A 19,244-nucleotide genomic window follows, 5' to 3' on the forward strand; every position below is an offset into this window, starting at 1 on the left:
TAACCCCTTCTTTCCCGCTCTCCACGAATATCGAAGCCACGCGAAGCAATCTCCCCGGTGCTTAGCCGTCTCTGTGACCTGTCTTGCATATGGAAACCTATCTGAAACCTTTATCATGATACGCACAAAAGTCATAACGCCTGTGTTGTCCTAGCCCTTTAACCTTGGTATTATCGCAGTCCGCATGTTCCGGTCCAGCAGCCCCTTCCGTCCCAGGATTTGGGTCGGAATCTATTTGTATTCCCAGTCACCCGCCTCAATCTCGTGACCGGCCGCAAGCACGCCCGGAAGGTAGGACGACATATAGGCGCCCTTGCTCTTGGAGTACGAGAAGGAGACGAAGGTGGGCGAGACACGGTGCTTGCCGCTGTAATAGTAGAAGCGCAGGTTAGCATCACACTTAACATTATTGATCCTTGGATCAATGGGAGGAACACATACAACGCGGCGGCAACGCAGTTCCTATACTTGGCCGTCTGGCTTCCCCACTCATGGCCGAGGCGATCCAGCACGCGCTCCATAGCCGTCTCAGATTCCTGGGCGCTGCGCGTGTGCTGGAACAGCGGCACGTAGCACTTGGTCTCAAGCCCAGGCTTGTTGGGGCAGATCTCGACGTTGTACTGCAGACCCGACAAGGGAGTGCCGGTGAGACGGTCCGTCTTGTGCCAGGCATCGTAGGCCTCGGGCTCGGCGATAGGGTCTGGGCCCTCGCCGGGCTTCTCGTTGCGCAGCAGCGGCCACAGGTCGCGCAGCATCTCGACGCGCTTGAGCGAGGTCTCGTCCGTCAGGCGCCCGCCCAGCGTCATGACGTCGCGCACCACCTCGAACGCGTTGCTGCTAGTGTGCAGGTAGACCTTGACGCGCGCATTCTTGTGAACGGTCGGGTCGACACAGTCGATGCCCACGAAGATGAGCATGACGTGATGCTTGGTGGTGGCGAGGTACCTTGGGGAGTTGTGTTAGTCTTTTGGATGAACGCGTGCAAGATATGCAGGAAGGGAACGGGACGTACTCAGCCACGGTGTCGAGGCCAGGGGCCAGCTGCTCGCCAAGAGGCTGCAGCTTGCGCAGAGCGCGGAGGATGAAATCATTCGTGGACGGAAGACCCGAGGCAATAGCCTTGCGCATGCCGATGATGTAGATCTTCATCATGGTCTTGTCGCCGTCCAGGTCAAACGCCAGTAGAGCGCTGGGCATGAAGGTCGGAAGCTTGCCACGCATGGCCTCCGTCTCCTCCTTGGTCAGGAAGAACGCATCCATAGCGGTGTTGATCCACTGCAGGTCGGCGCCGCAGGCGCGGGCGAGGGCGGGGAGAACCTCACGAGCGCGCTTCTCGCCGAACGGGTCATCTGTCTTCTCGCAGCCATAGGGCTTGACCACCTCGATGCCGTAGCGGACCTTGACCTTGCCCGACGAGGTCAGGTTGAGGCTGGGCTCGAAGGGCGAGTCGACATAGGTCTGGGTGTAGGTATTACGGGGCTCGGAGGGCAGGGGGCCGAGGGTCGGAGCCACGTGATCCTCGAGGAACTTGAGGTGGACGGCCATCTCCTCAGGGGTGTAGGACCCCGAGTGAGCCATCAACGGCCCGAGGATGTCGCTGAGCCATTTGGTCCAGAACTGCTGGGCAGTGAGCGTGGGAGCGACCGACACAGCGTGCTGAGTCGGGTGCAGGACGGGGGAGGCAGTGGCCATATTTGCGATTTTGGGATTCAAAACTCAGATGACGAGGAATCGTACGAGGTGACAAATGGGACCGGGCTTGTGCGAGGTTTTGATGGGAGGATCAAGTTGGTATTGTTGATGGTGATGGCTTCAAAACACACGCAATTGCGAGCTACCTCTCAAGCAGCTTGTCTACCGTATAAGTAGCCATCTGATCTGCCTCCTCTGACCGACCAAGTGCCTCAAGACCATACCAGCTCACGGCTTTGATTGCAGCTTCTCAGCTACACGGAGGGCTTCTTTGTCCACGGTGACATGCTTCACCAACACTAAAACCATCCATGTCCTCTCTGTCAGCGGCGAGGCTGTTGACCTTCTGCCCTCCGAGCATAACGAGTGCACAAGTTGAAGAGATATGCTGGAGATGTGCGGTGGAGATGTATGCTCAGATGAGAAGGTGCGTGAGCACAAGAATCTACAGTGGTGACCAGCTCGGCGACTTCTTCGTCTTGGGCCTCTTACTCATGCCTTTGTTGTCTATTGATGTTGTCAGGGGAAAGGGTCGTTGCCAGGTGTAGCACTGGCAGACAGCTGGCAACTCTAATCGCTTCGAGGTTGAAGCTCAACCAGAATCACCCCTGCTTTGATCGGAGATCTGATCCGCTGAATCAGCGGGATCGGCGACCGGACCCGCTTAGTCATCGGATTGAGGAAAAGACCCCTGTTACACCGCTGACTAAGCGGCCTAGTCTCTCGACAACGTCAGATACGAGGGAACCAACAGTTCGGTGAATTAGATGTTGTTGGATCTGAGTTGAGACATCAATGCGACCACTCAGTTCTTCTCGGTCAACGGGCAAGGAATGCATCGCAAAGCCTCACGGGATGTGGCCCACGAAAAGCAAGATGAAACCCGGTTTTTTTATTCTCAATTGTGTCATCAAATGTGTCAATCTCAACATAACAGACAGTCATTTCCTGGTAGTAGTAAAAACACACGCAGTGAAACCGTGACCGTAGTATCCCGATGCCTGTTCTCTAGAGCAACGCCCTCAGATTATCAAGATGCCATCAAACCCTCCCTCCATGTCTGTAAATCCCTCTATGGCAGCAGCACGAACCGCTGCTTCTTGGCCTCCTCGGTGTCCCAAACCGATTCAATCTCGCTCAGGCGGGCCGTGAAGATACCTTCCGGACGCGGGAACTTAGCAATGGCCGCGAGGAGGTCTCCAATCTCGCGCTTGATTTCGTGCTTGCCCCAAGCGCCCATGCCGGACCCGGTGATGAGGACGGGCCGGGCGTTGAGGAGACGGGCAGGGATGGGGAGCGTGTCCTCGCCCGCCAGGTCACCGACGTGGATGTACTGCAGGTTCTTTCCCGGGTTCGGCTGGGCAGAAACGAGGACGCCCACAGCCGTCTTGCCGCCCACAAAGTCAAGGATAATATCGATAGGGCCGACCGACTCGGGAAGGGAGAACGGCTCCTGCAGCACGATCCGCTCGTCCAGCCCGTCGACGGCCTGCAGCGTCTCCAGGTTGCGGGACATGCCGATGATGCGGGCAGCTCCCAGTGTGCGAGCCACCGGGATGGCCAAGCGACCGCTGGTGCTGGTGGCACCGATGACCAGGACGGTAGCTCCCTCGACGCTCCCGGGCAGGGCGCGGGCGCGCAGGGCCATCCAGCTGCTGCCGACGGGGTTGACGAGAGTGGCGACAGAGACGGGATCAGCCTCTGGAGCCAGTGGCACCAGGAAGTGGCGCTCAACATTGGCGTACTCGGCAAACAGCTGAGCCGCATTGGGGAAGACGTAGTACAGCTTGCCGGTGGCCTCATCTTTGACGATGCCGTCAACGGTAGGATCGAACGGCAGCGGCGCGCCGCGGGCCGACGAGTGCACACCCAGCGCGCGACCGCGCACGACGTTAGGGACGGCAACGGCCACGACCTTAACCCGAACCTGGGAAGGGGACGGCTCGGGGAGGTCGGGATAGTCGCCGTACTTGGGAGCAGAACCCCATTCGGTGACACGAGCGGCCTTCATGTTGAGAGCTTTGGAGGTGTGGAACGAAGCCTTGGCTTGCTGATTGTGAAAGACGGATGAGCGAATTGTGAAAGTTGTGCTCGATGTCGTGGTGTTGATGATGGGTCGAGATGCTGTGCGCAGAGTCTGAGAAAAGGTTGTAGCCAAGAAACGATGCATCTTGGGGGTGCCGCAAGTCGACCGGGCTTTAATGGGCGTTGAATGCAGGGAGGAAGAGGATGATGGAAAGCAGGAATTGCGTAGAGCTGACGAATTGGGGGGATGGGTGACGAAGCACAGAGGGAAGTAAGAGGAAGTTGTGAAGCTGGGATGACGAAGATGTGAACGGAGAACAAAAGTGGAATGAAACCAGCAGTCCAGCCTCTGCCTGTTCTGGGTTATATTGCAGACATGTTCCGCGCGTGTGCCGTGTCCTCACTGGCTACAACATGGCTGGATCCGCAACGCAGCGCCAAACGCCTGGAGTCTCTCCGCGTTAACTCTCCGTCTCACTCACGGAAGCCATTCGATCCTTTCATAAGCCGAATCCATCAACACGTTTTGTTTGTCTGACTGCTTGACTGCTGCGGAAAGCTTCCTGAAGGCGGGGCAGACTCCAGCTCGGCCCCAAGCCGAGAGAGGGGAAAACGTGGAAGTGTCAATGGCGTGCCTGGCAGAGCGAACGTCAACCCCTGGTCTTTCTCCACAGAACATCCTTGTCGCCGTTTGTTGTCTGACAGGGGTGAAACCAAATTGTTCTTCAGCTCACACCCGTCTACCCCACTCTCCTTGGACTCACCCCCCTCCATCTCGGGCGCCAAGACCGTGACCCGATCGAGCTTGTTCATGTTTGTCTTAGCACCGTACTGTGGCGACTGCTTAGCGTTAAACTCGACTTCATCCGCAGATCTCCGTCCTCTGGAAGCAAGATGGGGGACACGGCAGACGAGAGATGCCGCCATGGCTTGGGATGGGCTGATGGCGGCAGTAGCCACACCTAAATTGCCAGAGATCGCCGAGTTTACCTCAGTCAAGCTCCATTGACGCTCCAATCGGAGTTTTCCTCAGGCGAAGTGGCTTGGTCTCCTGGCTTGTTCCCCTGAGCAACATGCCAGAAGCGGCAGATGTTGTGTGCCCGTACTTTAGTGTATTCTACGGAGTACTCGCTAGCTGCCTTCACAGTTGTGTTCTGCCTTGCCTTGTACAGCCATTCTATTCTCGGCGGCTTTCCTTCAAGAGGTGTTTGTTGTTGGTCGATTTACCTGCTCAGGAAGTCCCGCAGGTCGCATTACTCGTATCCCGTTTTCAGGCAATGGTGTTGACACCATAATGGCCATGTCACACACAGCAATGTCCTTGTCCCGTTGTCATACCTTAGCCACGAGGTTCCAAAAGTGGAAAATTATTTGCTCAACTTGGCCACGACCAAGCCCGGAACTTTGGGCTCGCACCCGTCGGGCCTGCTCGGGATCCGCTGGCTTGGTAATAGGTCTTCTATTAGTTGCACAGAACTACAACACAGCCAGATCCTACAGCGCTGAGGCTAGTCATATGTCATCGGACCTCTTGTTTCAGGTTCAATCCCAGCACCAATGTGGAAAATGTCAGTGCAAAAATGGTCTTGATGGATTCAGTCTGATCCTCATGGCACTGCCATTCGGAGGACAACAGACCAGCCTCAACGAAATTAGCTTGGCTATTCATTATTCCTGGGTTCCTTGATCCCGCCCTCATTCCGTGTGAATTACTCCCCGCAATGCTCGTTCACAATAGGCATTCATCCCAATGTATTACCTCGACACAGCCTGTCCCCGAGTCATTCACGCCGAGCCGCTTCACACTAGCCCTACGTACCCCACTCTCCCGTGCTATCCGTGCCGCCACCTCTTCATCCCATCTCGGCGGTTGCCGTTGTCTCCTATCTATCTTGAGAATCGTCTCCATTTTGCTTCCCGTCGTGGGCTCCGCTGGACAAGCCTCCGGTTCCAACCTAGAATCCTCACCGAACCACCGTTTATCCTTCATCAACTGTACTCTTCCTGGTCGTACACCATCAAGCCGTTGCCGCCGTTGCTTGCGGCTCCATCCCGGAGTAAGCGCCGCCTTGGCCACCTGGTTCAACGTCCTCGCATTTCTTTGTTTACGAGCATCCATGCACCGGGTATCCAATCTCCGTGTTCTGCCTTCATGGTGGAGATGGCGTCAACCCGTTGATTCAAGAGCACCTTCCTGGAGCTAGCCAGTCATCCGCCGCGTCCATGACTCGTCGTTTCGACCCTCACCACCAATCCAGTCATTTCCCTCTCTGTCACCATCTTGATTCTCAACCCCCTCCACCCGGAATGTGACCACACAATCCAGAAACTTGATCCTGCAAGACCATAAGCATGCATGGATGTGGATGTGATCGACGGCTTCCAGAAGCACTCAGGGATCCCGGATGATAACCGTTGTATGGCGTTTTGTCCTCTCATGTCTTGATCACCTTGGCAATACTACGTCCAAGTCCTAACGACTCGACAATGAGTCCATCACATGGGCTGAGAAACGGGGCGAGGCGCAGCTAGCTGGTGTCAGGGTAGCGCTGGTCAAGGCACCATCACATCATCGGGATACCGTTCATACACCTCGTGCCTGGTTCGATAATCCAGTCCATCACCCGGACCCGAACATCCGGATGTTGGAAGCACAAAGCTATGAGCATATATAGTACTTCTTTGTACATTGACCGAGGATAATATCTCGTCCAAGTCGTGATATGGTTGCAGGGTTCCCTGGAGCTTCGGTGAGTCTTTCAGAATAAAGGCTCCGGTCACTCGCCGTCGACTCTGATTCTTTTTCTTTTCATCTCAAACACCCCCTCTGAACTCTCCACTCTTGATTCTGTTTCTCCCCTGTCTCGCCTCTTCTCTCCTTCCCGAATCACTTAGAAACCACGAAAGGGACGCGCAAGCTCTCCACGTCTCCATCTTGCGGACCGACGCAGGTACCCATCAAATCTCTCGCTTCGTCTCACTTGCTTCATTCATACCTCAATACCGCCATCATGGGTTCTATGTCGTGCGAGCCTGAGGGTTTCGTCTTCGACCCCGAGCCCCTGTTCTCACGCCGCGTCCAGCGTTGGGAGCCAGGCGCTAGTACGTATAATCCTCGTCAACTATTAGTGGAGATGCGTCGTGGATGCTAACGTGGACTGTAGTCCGCAGCCTCTTGCCTCTTGAGGCTATCCCGGGCATGATCTCCTTGGTGGCTGGTGAGTTCTTTGGATTATTTAAGGTTGAGTATCATGCACTTGTATTGACAAAGTTCAGGAAAACCCAACCCGGCTACCTTCCCTTTTGCCAAGGTCTCCATCACCCTAAACGACGATAAGACGCTCGTTCTTGACGATGCCGTCCTGAGCGAGGCTCTTCAGTATGGTCTGCCAGCGGGCCATCCAGGGTTGCTGAAGTGGTTTGAGGGCCTCCAGCAAGCCGTGCACGGCATTGATCGGTCTGGCAACTGGATGTGCTGCGTTGGCAACGGCAGCCAGGAGCTCATCCACAAAGCCTTCCAGGTGTTCACTGATCCGGGAGATGCGGTCCTCCTCGAAACGTGAGTTTTCGGGTCATTCCTACAATTAACCGATTCAAGTTTCGCTAACCTTCGAGACAGTCCGGCTTATCCGGGTGTTTCCGCTTTCCTTCGTGCCGACGGCATGGAGTTGGTTGAGGTGGGATCCGGCCGTGACGGCATCGACGCACGCGATCTGGAGCGTGTGCTGGAGTGCTGGCCGATGGACCGTCCTCTGCCTAAAGTCCTCTACACAGTCCCAACGGGCTCCAACCCAACCGGCCGGACCTGCACCGAAGCTAATAAGGCCCGTGTTCTGCGTCTCGCCAAGCGGTACAATTTCATGATCTTTGAGGACGACGCCTACTACTTCCTCAATTTTGAGGAGGACCCGTCCAAGCGTGCTCGCAGCTATCTGGCTCTGGAGCAGGAGGTCAACGGCGAGACGGGCCGCGTCATGCGCTTCGACTCGCTCAGTAAGATTGTCAGCTCCGGTATGCGTCTTGGCATCCTGACGGGCCCTGTCTCGGCCGTGCAAAAGGTCGTCAAGATCACGGAGAACATCAACCTCCAACCCTCCTCCACCACCCAAGTCCTCGCCCTGGCGCTCTTCCGCCACTGGGGCTACTCTGGCTTCCTCGAGCACTGCGCCAAGGCGGCCGACTTTTACCGAGCCAAGCGCGACGCCTTTGCGGCGGCTGCCGAGAAGTACCTCCAAGGGCGCGCCACCTGGGAAGCGCCCGCGGCTGGCATGTTCTTCTGGCTCAAGCTGATTCTGCCGCCCGGCTACGATAGCTTCGAGCTGCTCAGCAAGAAGGGGATTGAGCAGCGCATCCTGGCGATCCCGGGCATGGCGTTCCTCCCCAACATGCGCGCGGCCTGCGAGCTGCGCGCCAGCTACAGTCTTGTGAGCGAGGCGGACATGGAAGAGGCCTGCCGCCGCATCGCGCGTCTCGTGGATGAGGCGTGGCTTGAGGATTTCCTCGAGCATGCGAAGACCATGGCCCGCCATAAGCAGGCGGTGCTGATGCAGCAGCAGCAGCGGAAGACGGTGGATGCGATCATGGACTAATGGGAGACAGAAAAAGGCGTGTGGTAGCTGAGATTGGGGTGGATTGGTTTGCTTCATCTGGGTGGATTTGCTTTTTCCAGTTTGGTGATAATTCTTTGGTGTTAAGGAGCTTCACAGGTTTCTCGTTTTCTACACACTTTGTAAGACTGCTAGACGCAAACGCTTTGAAATTCTCGACATACAGACATACATACAACAAATTCCTCTCTATAAGCTCTCAACACTACCAAATAGCACAGTTTTGATTTTGGAAACGTCTGTACTAACAGGTCTGTTGTTGCATTTTCAAAGACCTTGCAACTGTCTCTTGTTTGAGATCTTATTAGCAAAACTGCCGTTCAACGGAACACCCGCCTGTGGTGCTCCTCCCGATTTACCCTGCCCGTATTCGCGGCCGCATCGTCGATCTCTGCGTTCGAATCCCGCCCTCCTGCATTAGCGTCAACACCACCGAGATTTCTACAAGACAACCTTCGCGTGAGATCTGTAGCCAAGACTGAGTCCGCCCGTAATCACTCTATTTTGGTGTGGATTTGACAAGATGGCGTGATCTTGGCTTAGATTCCCGCACATCCCAACGAGTTACCTGTAGATAGACGCTCGACGTTGGGGTTACACCCAAGCCGTTTCGGCGACTTGTCACACTCGCTTGCAATGTTGTACCCCGACACCACGCGCGTGGAGGTAGTTACCACTAGGTATTAGGAATCGGATGAGGGGGGGCGGAGAGAAAGGAGGGGGGTGTATTTTCTTCCCGTGGTGGAGGGTGAACGCAACCACGGAACGCGGGGGGAGAACCAGACAACCCCCAAAACGCCGATGACAAGGGGGGTTGGGTTGAACTGTTGACAACCCTATCTACGCAGAGGCTGATCGGAAAAAGCTTGATTGACTTGGCGGGGGTCGGAGAAATGCTCGTCCTGGTCAAATAGGAACCTCTTTGGCTTGGCTTTGTTGTTGCTACCGAACATTGTGTTCAATCCCCCTGGCACGGGTCGGAGAGCAGTTGAGCTGCGCCCCTTGATTGCCTGCCGGGGGCGGAGTTTCCAAAGAGCTTCGATGGATGAAGAAGAATGCTTCGAAAAGGAGCACAGCGTCCTGCTTCCCCTGACCGAAGCTCTTGCCGTGCTTTGTTACACGCTTCGACCTGACAGGTGGTCCTGCAGTCCCCGGAACGCCGTCCCAAGAGGGATACCAGTGCTAAGGCCAGTTGTCTCAGTCAAGCAACAGAAACACGCAGTAACATACAACCAAGATTCCAAACCTCCTAAGAGTTCGCTCTGCTTTCTCGATTAGTTGTTTTCTTTGAGTAATTCAATTAGTCTCCGGCTATAGTAGTTGAATCTCTCTTCTGAATGGACCATGTCTTTTGGTTTGGCTGAAACGACCCAAAAGACTCCGAAGCCTCCGAAGCGACGGCTGAACCATGGTCCGGAACAATGTCGTCGGATAGCGATCGTCGTTTTTGTTTTCTCGTTTGAGTTTGCCTTACCTCCCGTGTCCGCTCCGCACGCCAAGGAAGCATCCGTTGGAACACCGGCCGCGGTCAGCCCGCCCTTGACCCGAGTGACATGAGGCGAATGCAACGGCGATCATCTCAAGGTTAGACCCGGTCAAACGTGGGCTCAGCCTAACGCCTAGAATCCATTACCAACCTTGCGGGACTGGGTGCAACGCTGTATAGTAGATTGATGCCTCCAAACGGATACGGAGTGCGTTCAGACGGGAGTTCCCAAACTGAGGGATCTCGGCCGGCATGGCTCGGGCTCCGCACAATATCCACAATGACAGCTTCCGTCCCTCGCCGTCTGAGTGCACCGCAGGGAGGCCCCACGGCTCGCATGGCACGCTGTCGACTGTCGCCTTGTATGGACTACTCCGTAGGTGCCTGTCAAAACAGAGGCCACAAGCGGCCTTCACTGCGACCTGCAGCATGCCAGGCGCTTGGTGGACTCCGGTCAGTAAGTCCTCTAGCTGCGCTGCCACCGTCTACCGTGCTGTAGACTGTGTTCAGGAATGTAACACGAGCGGTTCGACAGCACGTCCTCATCTACACACCGACAGCCGCCCGCGTCAGTCTGACAGGTGTCTGAGGCCATGATGCTGTGTATTGCACATCTTGCGCCTTCTCATCCAATCTAATACCCGTCAGACGGCCCTGTGCATTATCCCGACTCACATCTTGCCTGTGCAAGGCTCGATGCACGTCGGAGCACAACTCAGATTCCTATGCATGTCCTTTGCTGACTCGGATGCTCGGCGTGCCGTTGAACGAACAGCCTAGGCTGGGGGCTGGGCACGTCAAACCTCCGAACCATAGACAGAATCACTAACTGGGTAAACACCATACAGACAAGATGGAACTCGAGTCAGATAGGAATGCCTGGATACTACTCTACGCCTGGAACATCCTGACGGTTGAGCAGCTAAGCAACCGTTCGGAGACCAGAAGTCGGAGATCTAGGGAGGCTGTGTGTGAACCACCATGGTTCAGATGGTTCAAGGTAGCCGAATGGTGTGTAAGTCTCAACGGGATAGAGTCTCATCGTTGAGTTCCTAGATGAGGAGATAGCCACAACATCTCGAAGTTAAAAAGGCCCGTCCCATCCCTCGTTGTCGACGAGAAAGAACCATCACCATCACCATCCTCACTCACCTCCAAGAGTCGAACCTCAAAGCCGCACTGGGTTCCTGACTACCCGACTTCGACCGCCCTTGTAAACACTCCTTTCGTTGACTTTAGCCTTTGCCTCAATTGCCAACTTCAGTTCACTTTCACACTTTCGCTCAACACCGGTCACCATGGGTTCCCTCGCTGTCCCTGAGTTCGACTACCCCTTTGAGAACATGCTCGATGCCCTGCGGCACGCCGCGGCTTACACCACCGAGGGCGTCATCTCCTACACCCCGGGGGCAGAGCATGAAGATCCCAAGCCCAAAAAGCTCTCGTACCGCGAGCTTCTGAAGACGGCCGAGATCAACGCTGCCAAGCTCCAGAAGTCGGCGGTGACTGAGCGCGGCGCCGTCGTTCTTGTCCACTTCGACAATGCTGTCGACACCATTGTCTGGTACTGGTCGGTCCTCCTCGCCGGCGGCATCCCGGCCGTCACGAGCCCGGCTATGTTCAGCCAGAACTCTGGTGATCGCAAGAAGCACCTCGCCCACCTCCGCAAGACCTTCAATGCTCCTTTGACCCTCACCCGTGAGGCTTTGCTCGAGCCCTTCGAGGAGCACGCCGACGATGAGGAGTCCCGCCTCGAGACCCTCACCGTTGAGACCGTTGATGCCGAGCCGACCCCGACCGAGGGCCGCCGCGCCTTCAAGCCCGCCCCGTCCGATGTCATCGCCCTGATGCTCACCTCGGGCAGCAGCGGCAACGCCAAGGCCGTGCCCATCACCCACGAGCAGCTGTTCGCGGCTTTCCGTGGCAAGACTGAGGTTGCCAACCTCCGCTTCCCCCGCAGCCCATTCCTCTCCTGGGTCAACATGGACCACGTCGCCAATCTGGTCCACTGCCATCTGTTCGCCATTGCTTCGGGCATCTCCCAGGTCCAGGTCCCGTCGTCCTACATCCTCATCGACCCGACCTTCCTGCTCAACCTCATCAGTCGCCACCGCGTCTCGCGCACCTTTGCCCCCAACTTCCTCCTGGCCAAGCTGCGCCGCATGCTCGAGGCTGGCAAGACCGACGGCCTCGACGCCGACCTGAACCTGGAGACCCTCTTCCTCGACACCGGTGGTGAGGCCAACGTTGTTGAGGTCTGCACTGCCCTGCAGCCTCTGCTCGCCAAGTATGGCGCCCCGGCCGATGTCTTCAAGCCGTCCTTCGGCATGACCGAGACCTGCGCCGGCTGCATCTACAACCTCGAGTGCCCGAGCCGGGACCGCGCCGACAAGTGCGAGTTTGCTTCCCTCGGCCGCCCCATGCCCGGTGTTGAGATGCGCGTGATGCGCCTCGACGGTGCCTCGGAGGCCGCTCCCGGCGAGCGCGGCAGCCTCGAGCTCCGCGGCGAGGTCGTCTTCAAGGGCTACTACAACAACCCCACGGCCACGGCTGAGGCCTTCACTGAGGACGGCTGGTTCCGCACCGGCGATCTGGCCTACGTCGACCGCGATGGTCGCCTCCACCTCGATGGTCGCTCCAAGGAGATGATCAACATCAACGGTGTCAAGTACCTGCCTCACGAACTGGATGCTTCTCTCGAGCAGGCTGAGATTCCGGGCGCCACCCCCAGCTACTTCTGCACCTTCGGCAGCCGTGATGCCACCATGGACACCGAGGCCGTGGTCGTCCTCTACCTGCCCTCGTACGACGATGACGACGATGAGGCGCGCTACCAGTGCCAGCGCGACATCATCAAGATCGTCTCCATGCACACGCGCTCGCGCCCCAAGGTCCTCCCGCTGCGCGCCAAGGACATGCCCAAGTCGACGCTCGGCAAGCTGTCGCGTGCTAAGCTCAAGGCCGCTTTCGAGGCCGGCGCCTTCGCTCCCCAGCAGGCCTGGAACGACGCCGCCATCCGCAGGTACCGCCGCAACACCCGCTCCGAGCCCGAGAACGCCGACGAGGAGGCCATCCTCGAGGTCGTGCGCCAGCAGCTCGAGATGACCCCCGAGGACGACTTCGGCGTCAACGACTCCTTCCTCGCTACCGGCGCCACCTCGATGGATCTGGTCGCCATCATGCACCAGCTCAACAAGCTGCCGCTGGTGGCCAACCATCCCATCAAGCTGACCGACCTGCTCAACAACCCCACCGTCCGCAGCCTGTCCATCTGCATCGCCAAGAAGACGGGTGCCATCGTCGAGGAGAAGAAGCCGCACGTCTATGACCCCGTCGTGGTCCTCCAGCCCAACGGCACCAAGACCCCGCTCTGGCTCGTCCATCCGGGTGTCGGCGAGGTCCTCGTCTTTGTCAACCTCGCCCACCGCATCCGCGACCGCCCGGTCTACGCGTTCCGCGCCAAGGGCTTCAACGCCGATCTCGGCGAGACCCCGTTCAAGTCGCTCGAGGAGGTCTTCACCACCTACAAGGCGGCCATCAAGGCGCGCCAGCCGCACGGCCCCTACGCCATTGCCGGCTACTCGTTCGGCGGCATGGTCGCGTTTGAGATCGGCAAGCTGCTTGAGGCCGAGGGCGATAAGGTGGCCTACTGCGGCAGCTGGAACCTGCCTCCGCACATCAAGTGGCGCATGCGCGAGCTCCTCTGGGATGAGTGCGTCATCCACCTCTTCTACTTCGTCGGGCTCATGACCGAGGAGGAGGCGTACAAGCACAAGCCGCAGCTGTGCGAGTTCAACAAGCAGGGCAAGCGCCTCGAGGCGATCCGGTATCTGCGCCAGCACTCGGACGCCGCGCGCTGGGAGGAACTCGGCCTCAGCGAGGAGTACTATCTTCTGTGGGTTGGCCTCGCGAGCAACATGCAGGGTCTCGCCGTCGACTACGAGCCCGAGGGCAGCGTCGAGAGCATGGATATCTTCGTCGCCGACCCGCTCAGCCACGTCGCCAAGGACCGCAAGGACTGGATCGAGTCGCGCCTGTCGGCCTGGAAGGACTTTGTTCGCACCGAGGTCCGCTTCCACGACGTCCAGGGCGCGCACTACACCATGCTCAACCCGGAGTATGTCGCCAACTTTGCTGAGACCCTCCGCAGGGTTCTGCGCGAGCGTGGCCTCTAAGCGATGGAGGCGGTGTTGTTGCCGATAGTGATGGTGGTAGTCATGGTGGTAGTGCCAAGAGGGGGTGATGAACAGGGGTGTTGCGGCGGTGACAGGTGTTTGTTTTCTTTTCTATCTCTGGTCTCCGATACTGTTTCCTTTTCTCAAATTGTCTGTTGCTGCTAGATTGCCCTGCTTTTTCTTCACCCCTCTTGATGTCCAAAAGCCTCTTGTTGAGCTAGATATATCTTTCCTAGTGTTATCGTTAGGTTGCGAAAATAGATGGTTCGTTTGATGTTACAAGTTGGTTTCATCGTACTTTCAGTGACTTGCTGTGATATCTTCACCTTAGCGTTGGGCACAGTTAAGTCCCGGAATGACTCGGATAGCAGTTCTGCAGTTGGACCGGTCGCAGAATCTTCGACCTACCCAACGTATGTACGGACATCCATCTTGCAGGTTGCCATCGACAGGGGGAAATGCCGCATAAGGATTCGGCATTGCCTATCTCAGCAACTGACATGAACAGGACCCCCGCACGCGGCATTCCAAGGCATGACGAGTGCAGCCCACTAGCTCCATTCAGCACTAACCACGTCCCCATCACGCTGTTTCCCACAGTCCAGGGACGTATCGGAGGGGTTCCGGACTACAATGGTCTCTTGAAGTTGTCAAGACGCTCGATGCCAAGCTGCGGGGACTTTGGGAAACCAACGTCAACTGGGTCGAAGCCTTGTGTGGCGATGGCCACGAGGTGACACCAACTAAGGGTTAGTCAGAGCTTATCTCTGAGTTTAAAGCCGAGCGAGCGGACCCTGTTTGACCAACAAGATATGTCCTATGTTCCAGGCATCTGGCATAGGTTTTCGTGCTGGTCTTCACATATAACTCGCCATTATTTACGACAGCTCTCCGCTTCTGGACACCTGCCGATTGCCTTCAGTATCCCAAGCTTGAGTGATCACGTTCTACATCGTCCAGTCCCACCTCTATTTCGGGACGGGGCAGGGCCGGAGACACCATGACGTCGCCGTCTCCAGCCGCCCATCATGGCGGCCCATCCGGCTCATGGGCCACGCGGGATTTCAGCGCGTCGCTTACAGCTTTTTTGGATCAGAAGTTGACAGCTTATGTTCTCGCGCCAACTATTGCTCTCTTCTTGTGGCTGCTCGTCACATACCACACCTCGCCGTTGAAACGCTTCCCTGGCCCATTCCTTGCGCGTACGCAATAATAGCCCACCCGAACATGCCTAACAAACAAGCCCCTTACTAACTGACTGCCAGGGTATACCAATCTGTACCGCGTCTGGAAGGTTTACAAAGGTGATTTCGCGCGAACCGTACAGAAGCTCCACGAGAAATATGGCCCCGTCGTCCGCCTCGGGCCCAACATGCTCGACATCGACATCCCCGAGCTGTGTCGCGTCATCTACGGTACGGACGGATGGGCCAAGTCGAACATGTACCAGATCAACACCCCGATGGTCAACGGCCAGATCTTGCACAACATGTTCTCCCAGCCCGACCCGGGTCTGCACATGAAAGCCAGGCGCCCCGTGGTGCGCCACTTTTCTGTGTCTGCCGTCCAGGCGCTGGAGCCCCAGATCGACTTGGCCGTCACAGAATTCTTGAACACGCTGCAGCGTCGATTCGTGGACACGGAGAAGTCGGTTGATATTGTGGACTGGCTTTCGTACTGTGAGTTCCCGGTTATATGAGAGGTCGCACATGGCGAATATCAACGACTAACAATGTGTCAAGTCGCCTGGGACTTTATGGGAATGGCCACCATGAGCAGCAAGTACGGCTTCATGGAAAAAGGCGGTGACATAGATAACGTGCTCGCGAACAACGTCGGCCTGGAAACCTACTTTGCACACGCCTCACAGATGCCGTGGGTGGACTGGTTGTTGGACAAGAACCCCATCGTCCACCTGGGTCCGGCTGGCGTCCCGACCATCGTGCGTTTCGCCGGGGAGAAGATGGCCGCTCGTGCGATGGGACAGGATAAGAACTACAACCCGGAACGGCCGGACTTTATGCAGTATTTCATGGAGTCCAAGAAGACGCACCCAGACCTCGTTGATGACGGTGCTGTCGTGGGTTATATGCTGCTGAACCGTATGTTGCAGACACAACCCCTTTCCGACGATTGAAGACTGCCAGAAGAAACTAACAGCACCTATTAGTCATCGCCGGCGCCGACACCGTCGCCACCATCCTGCACGGCCTCTTCTACTACATCCTCAAGAACCCAGCCATGCACGCCCGTCTACGCGACGAAGTCCGAGCGGCCTTCCAACCCTTCCAAGTGGCACCGTACTCCCAGGCGCGCGCACTGCCCTATCTCGACGCCGTCGTCCGCGAAACCCTGCGCTACCACCCCCCGATCTGCTTTGCCTTGGAACGGGTCGTGCCCGCCACTGGCCTCCCCCTCCCCGACGGTAGCGTGGTTCCGGGCGGCCAGATCGTAGGGATCAATGCTTGGGTGGTGCAAAGGAATAAGGGGGTGTATGGCGAGGATGCGGATGAGTTTAAGCCGGAGCGGTGGCTTCAGAGGGAAGGGGAAGGGGATGAGGAGTACAAGGAGAGGATGCGCAAGTGGTCGGAGGCGATGCTGGTGTTTGGAGGGGGGTCGAGGATTTGCTTGGGCAGGCATCTGGGGTTGATGGAGATATATAAAGCGGTGGCGAGCGTGTTTGCGACGTTTGATATTGAGTTGGAGAACCCGGAGAAGGACTGGTGGATTCAGTTGAGGTGGTTTGCCAGGTCTAAGGGGGTCATTTGCAAGCTGAGGCCGAGGGGGAAGTAGGTAGACACGGGGAGGAGAAGCCGTCAGTGGTGTTTCTTCTTAAGAATGGACATGCATTGGTTTGGACAACATATTGATGACTTAAGAAGTTGAGGTTCAGGCGGGGGCATAATGTGGAAGAGAGAATAATTCTTAGCCATTCTAACAGCAAGCCCAAACAAAGGATAATTACCGAAGAGAGCAACAACACCATCCCACACGTATACTAGTACAACCATTACCAAATATTCTCTATCCAAAACATCTGACCTCTTTCATAACGCGATTAGGTATTCAGACTAGGGAAACCCCGGGGAACCAGTAGCCGGATCATCCCAGCCCACATTAAAGTTCTTGATCTCTTTGGGCTTGGCTTTCCTCAGGTTGCCCGCAAATTCGGCATCCTTGAACGCAATCGTCACTTCATCGAAGTCGTAAGCACATAGTTTGTCTCGGATTGCCGTGGACGGGAACCCGTTGTACGAAACGAGAGCCCCTCGGAACCATACACCCTTGTGGTCTTCAATTTTCTCGTCGGCGGCCTTCGCGAATCGAAAGGCGTGCGTGAGCCCGCCGTCTTTATGGTAGATGATCTTTGGGTGGGTGCCCAGCCAACGGACGTCGCTCGCCTTATTGATCGTGTACCCGTTGTGCCGTGACGCCGCGACGTACTCGGCTTTGTTGTTGCGCACCCAGACAACCACGTGTTCCCAGTCATGCCTGTGACCGATGTTTTGTACGTGGGCTACAGCCACGTCCTTTTCGAAGTAGTAATCGTACAGGTATGCGCACCAACCGTTGTTGCACCGCTGGCGGGAGTAGACGTTGTTGTTATCGAGATCGGAGGCGTCGCGGCAGTCGCTGGAGAGACCGGTGTAATTGTGAGGGAGACCTTTGGCGATGTTTCCCTCAGCATCGATGGCCGGCACGTTGTAGCAGCCGTCCTTGTCAAAGTCAAGCACTGGCTGCCAGCGCAAGTCGTTAGCTGTCGCCTTTTGGGGTAGAGCCTTGGGTGGGTTGGGTGCTCTTGGGAGGATGACCGCCGGCTTGGCCAAGGCTAGGGAGACAGAGAGAAGTGCGAGGAGCAAGGACTTCATCATAACTGCTAATATGAAGGTGTGGAGGATGGTGACAGTCGAAGCACTACTATTGGAATTACCAGAGCTTAGGAGGTGACTACATGTTCGTCAACGGCCGCCGACCAGAGAAAGACATGGCTTACTTATATCGTTTAAAAGTTCATATTTACCCAGTTAGATCCTCACAACCTTCGAGATGATGAAGCTCGACCTAGCCCCTGCCAAAGAACGCTTTCACAGTCAAGCAGTCGACGTTGTGGCGAGCCTTGCGCCTGTGCCGCTGTAGAACGAGAGCCTCACTTCCAGCTCAGCGCCACATCGTGTCTGGTTGGACATAGACATCTGCAGACCTGGCCGATGACGGTAGGCAACTCTGATCCTACTGTCAAAGCCTCAGGGCTGAAACAACCCCTGAGCGTCACGGCTCTGAAGTGTTCACCAATACCTCTGCAGCATGAGCCTTTAGCTTGTTGAGCCATCGCCATATGCGAGAAGCATAACAGAGGTGAATATTTCAACTTCTATGATTTGCGTGCGCTCAACATAGACGCGCGGATCTGTTTCCAACGCGGCACGTTGGCGGCCCGTAGCCCCGTATTAATAGTATAGATGAGGTTCGGTGATCAAGTGGCTTTCCCAAGCCACCACTATCATGCGGTGACATGATCCCAAAGTGCTCAACTAGAATTGAAGTCTAAGTATGTGACTTGGACACCAAAGTGACCTCTTACCCTGTGATATATACTGCATGTGATTACTCTACTATGAATGTCATTCAAAATGGAGGACCTGAAGTCAAGAATGTTCTGTCTAGGTTGGTCCTGCATGAGACAAAATCCCAGAGAAGCTCGGTAATAAGAGCGTCTTGTCCACCCAACAACAAAAGCTCAGGCACAATTACGCACACCAAGGAGTTTCTTTTTCGTATAATGCCCGAGAGGGAGGGAGTGGGAAAGGCTTAGCTATGTGCGACCTGACACATGTCATGATAATCAGACATCTTGCAGAGCTTTTCTTCACCCCGACCGGCCGCCCGCCGCGTCCTGAAATAGAGTCATCCCCCCATCCTTCCCAGGTTACTTTTGACCCCCCGCTTCCACAACCTCGGGGTCATAGTGGAAACGGGAGGTCGTAAGAGATGAGACGGAGAGGAGACGGAGTGGGGACGGAGGATTCACTCTGGGCTCGGTAGGGTAATACCCCGATTATTGGATTATTGGTGATCTTCGTGATCTTACAGGTTTGGTGCCTACCTACTGAGGTACTGGCCACAAAGGTCCCCGAGGCTGAGGAAAACATACATTCTGAGCAACTCCGCCAACTCACAACTTGGGTTTCCGGTCGGGTGATGACGAATAGGTAACAAGTGGAGGATGTAGAGGTGCGGGCCCCAAGACGGACAGATAAC

At 56.3% G+C, this 19,244-nt stretch overlaps 6 protein-coding genes across 6 annotated transcripts; 3 read left to right on the forward strand and 3 right to left on the reverse strand.

The window, feature by feature from the left end:
- Positions 1 to 231: 231 nt before the first annotated feature.
- Positions 232 to 1,692, reverse strand: VTJ04DRAFT_4036 (uncharacterized protein; the record flags this gene model as incomplete). The annotated part of the gene is made up of 3 exons (XM_069362002.1): positions 232 to 367; positions 442 to 945; positions 1,013 to 1,692. 3 exons carry the CDS (start codon positions 1,690 to 1,692, stop codon positions 232 to 234), a joined length of 1,320 nt encoding a protein of 439 aa, XP_069222556.1.
- Positions 1,693 to 2,764: 1,072 nt separating this feature from the next.
- Positions 2,765 to 3,703, reverse strand: VTJ04DRAFT_4037 (uncharacterized protein; the record flags this gene model as incomplete). Its single annotated transcript, XM_069362003.1, has 1 exon — positions 2,765 to 3,703. One exon carries the CDS (start codon positions 3,701 to 3,703, stop codon positions 2,765 to 2,767), a length of 939 nt encoding a protein of 312 aa, XP_069222557.1.
- A 3,025-nt stretch (positions 3,704 to 6,728) lies between these two features.
- Positions 6,729 to 8,306, forward strand: VTJ04DRAFT_4038 (uncharacterized protein; the record flags this gene model as incomplete). Its single annotated transcript, XM_069362004.1, has 4 exons — positions 6,729 to 6,819; positions 6,882 to 6,935; positions 6,994 to 7,276; positions 7,337 to 8,306. The coding sequence occupies 4 exons, from the start codon at positions 6,729 to 6,731 to the stop codon at positions 8,304 to 8,306; spliced, it is 1,398 nt and encodes a 465-aa protein (XP_069222558.1).
- Positions 8,307 to 11,108: 2,802 nt separating this feature from the next.
- Positions 11,109 to 13,985, forward strand: VTJ04DRAFT_4039 (uncharacterized protein; the record flags this gene model as incomplete). The annotated part of the gene is made up of 1 exon (XM_069362005.1): positions 11,109 to 13,985. The coding sequence occupies one exon, from the start codon at positions 11,109 to 11,111 to the stop codon at positions 13,983 to 13,985; it is 2,877 nt and encodes a 958-aa protein (XP_069222559.1).
- Positions 13,986 to 14,985: 1,000 nt separating this feature from the next.
- VTJ04DRAFT_4040 (uncharacterized protein) lies at positions 14,986 to 16,778 on the forward strand (the record flags this gene model as incomplete). Its single annotated transcript, XM_069362007.1, has 4 exons — positions 14,986 to 15,187; positions 15,251 to 15,664; positions 15,728 to 16,087; positions 16,156 to 16,778. The coding sequence occupies 4 exons, from the start codon at positions 14,986 to 14,988 to the stop codon at positions 16,776 to 16,778; spliced, it is 1,599 nt and encodes a 532-aa protein (XP_069222560.1).
- Positions 16,779 to 17,056: 278 nt separating this feature from the next.
- On the reverse strand, positions 17,057 to 17,854 carry VTJ04DRAFT_4041 (uncharacterized protein; the record flags this gene model as incomplete). Its single annotated transcript, XM_069362008.1, has 1 exon — positions 17,057 to 17,854. One exon carries the CDS (start codon positions 17,852 to 17,854, stop codon positions 17,057 to 17,059), a length of 798 nt encoding a protein of 265 aa, XP_069222561.1.
- Positions 17,855 to 19,244: the final 1,390 nt, after the last annotated feature.

The sequence above is a fragment of the Mycothermus thermophilus genome (genome assembly GCF_041956435.1).
Source record: "Mycothermus thermophilus strain CBS 625.91 unplaced genomic scaffold VTJ04scaffold_2, whole genome shotgun sequence".
Taxonomy (NCBI): Eukaryota; Fungi; Ascomycota; class Sordariomycetes; order Sordariales; family Chaetomiaceae; genus Mycothermus; species Mycothermus thermophilus.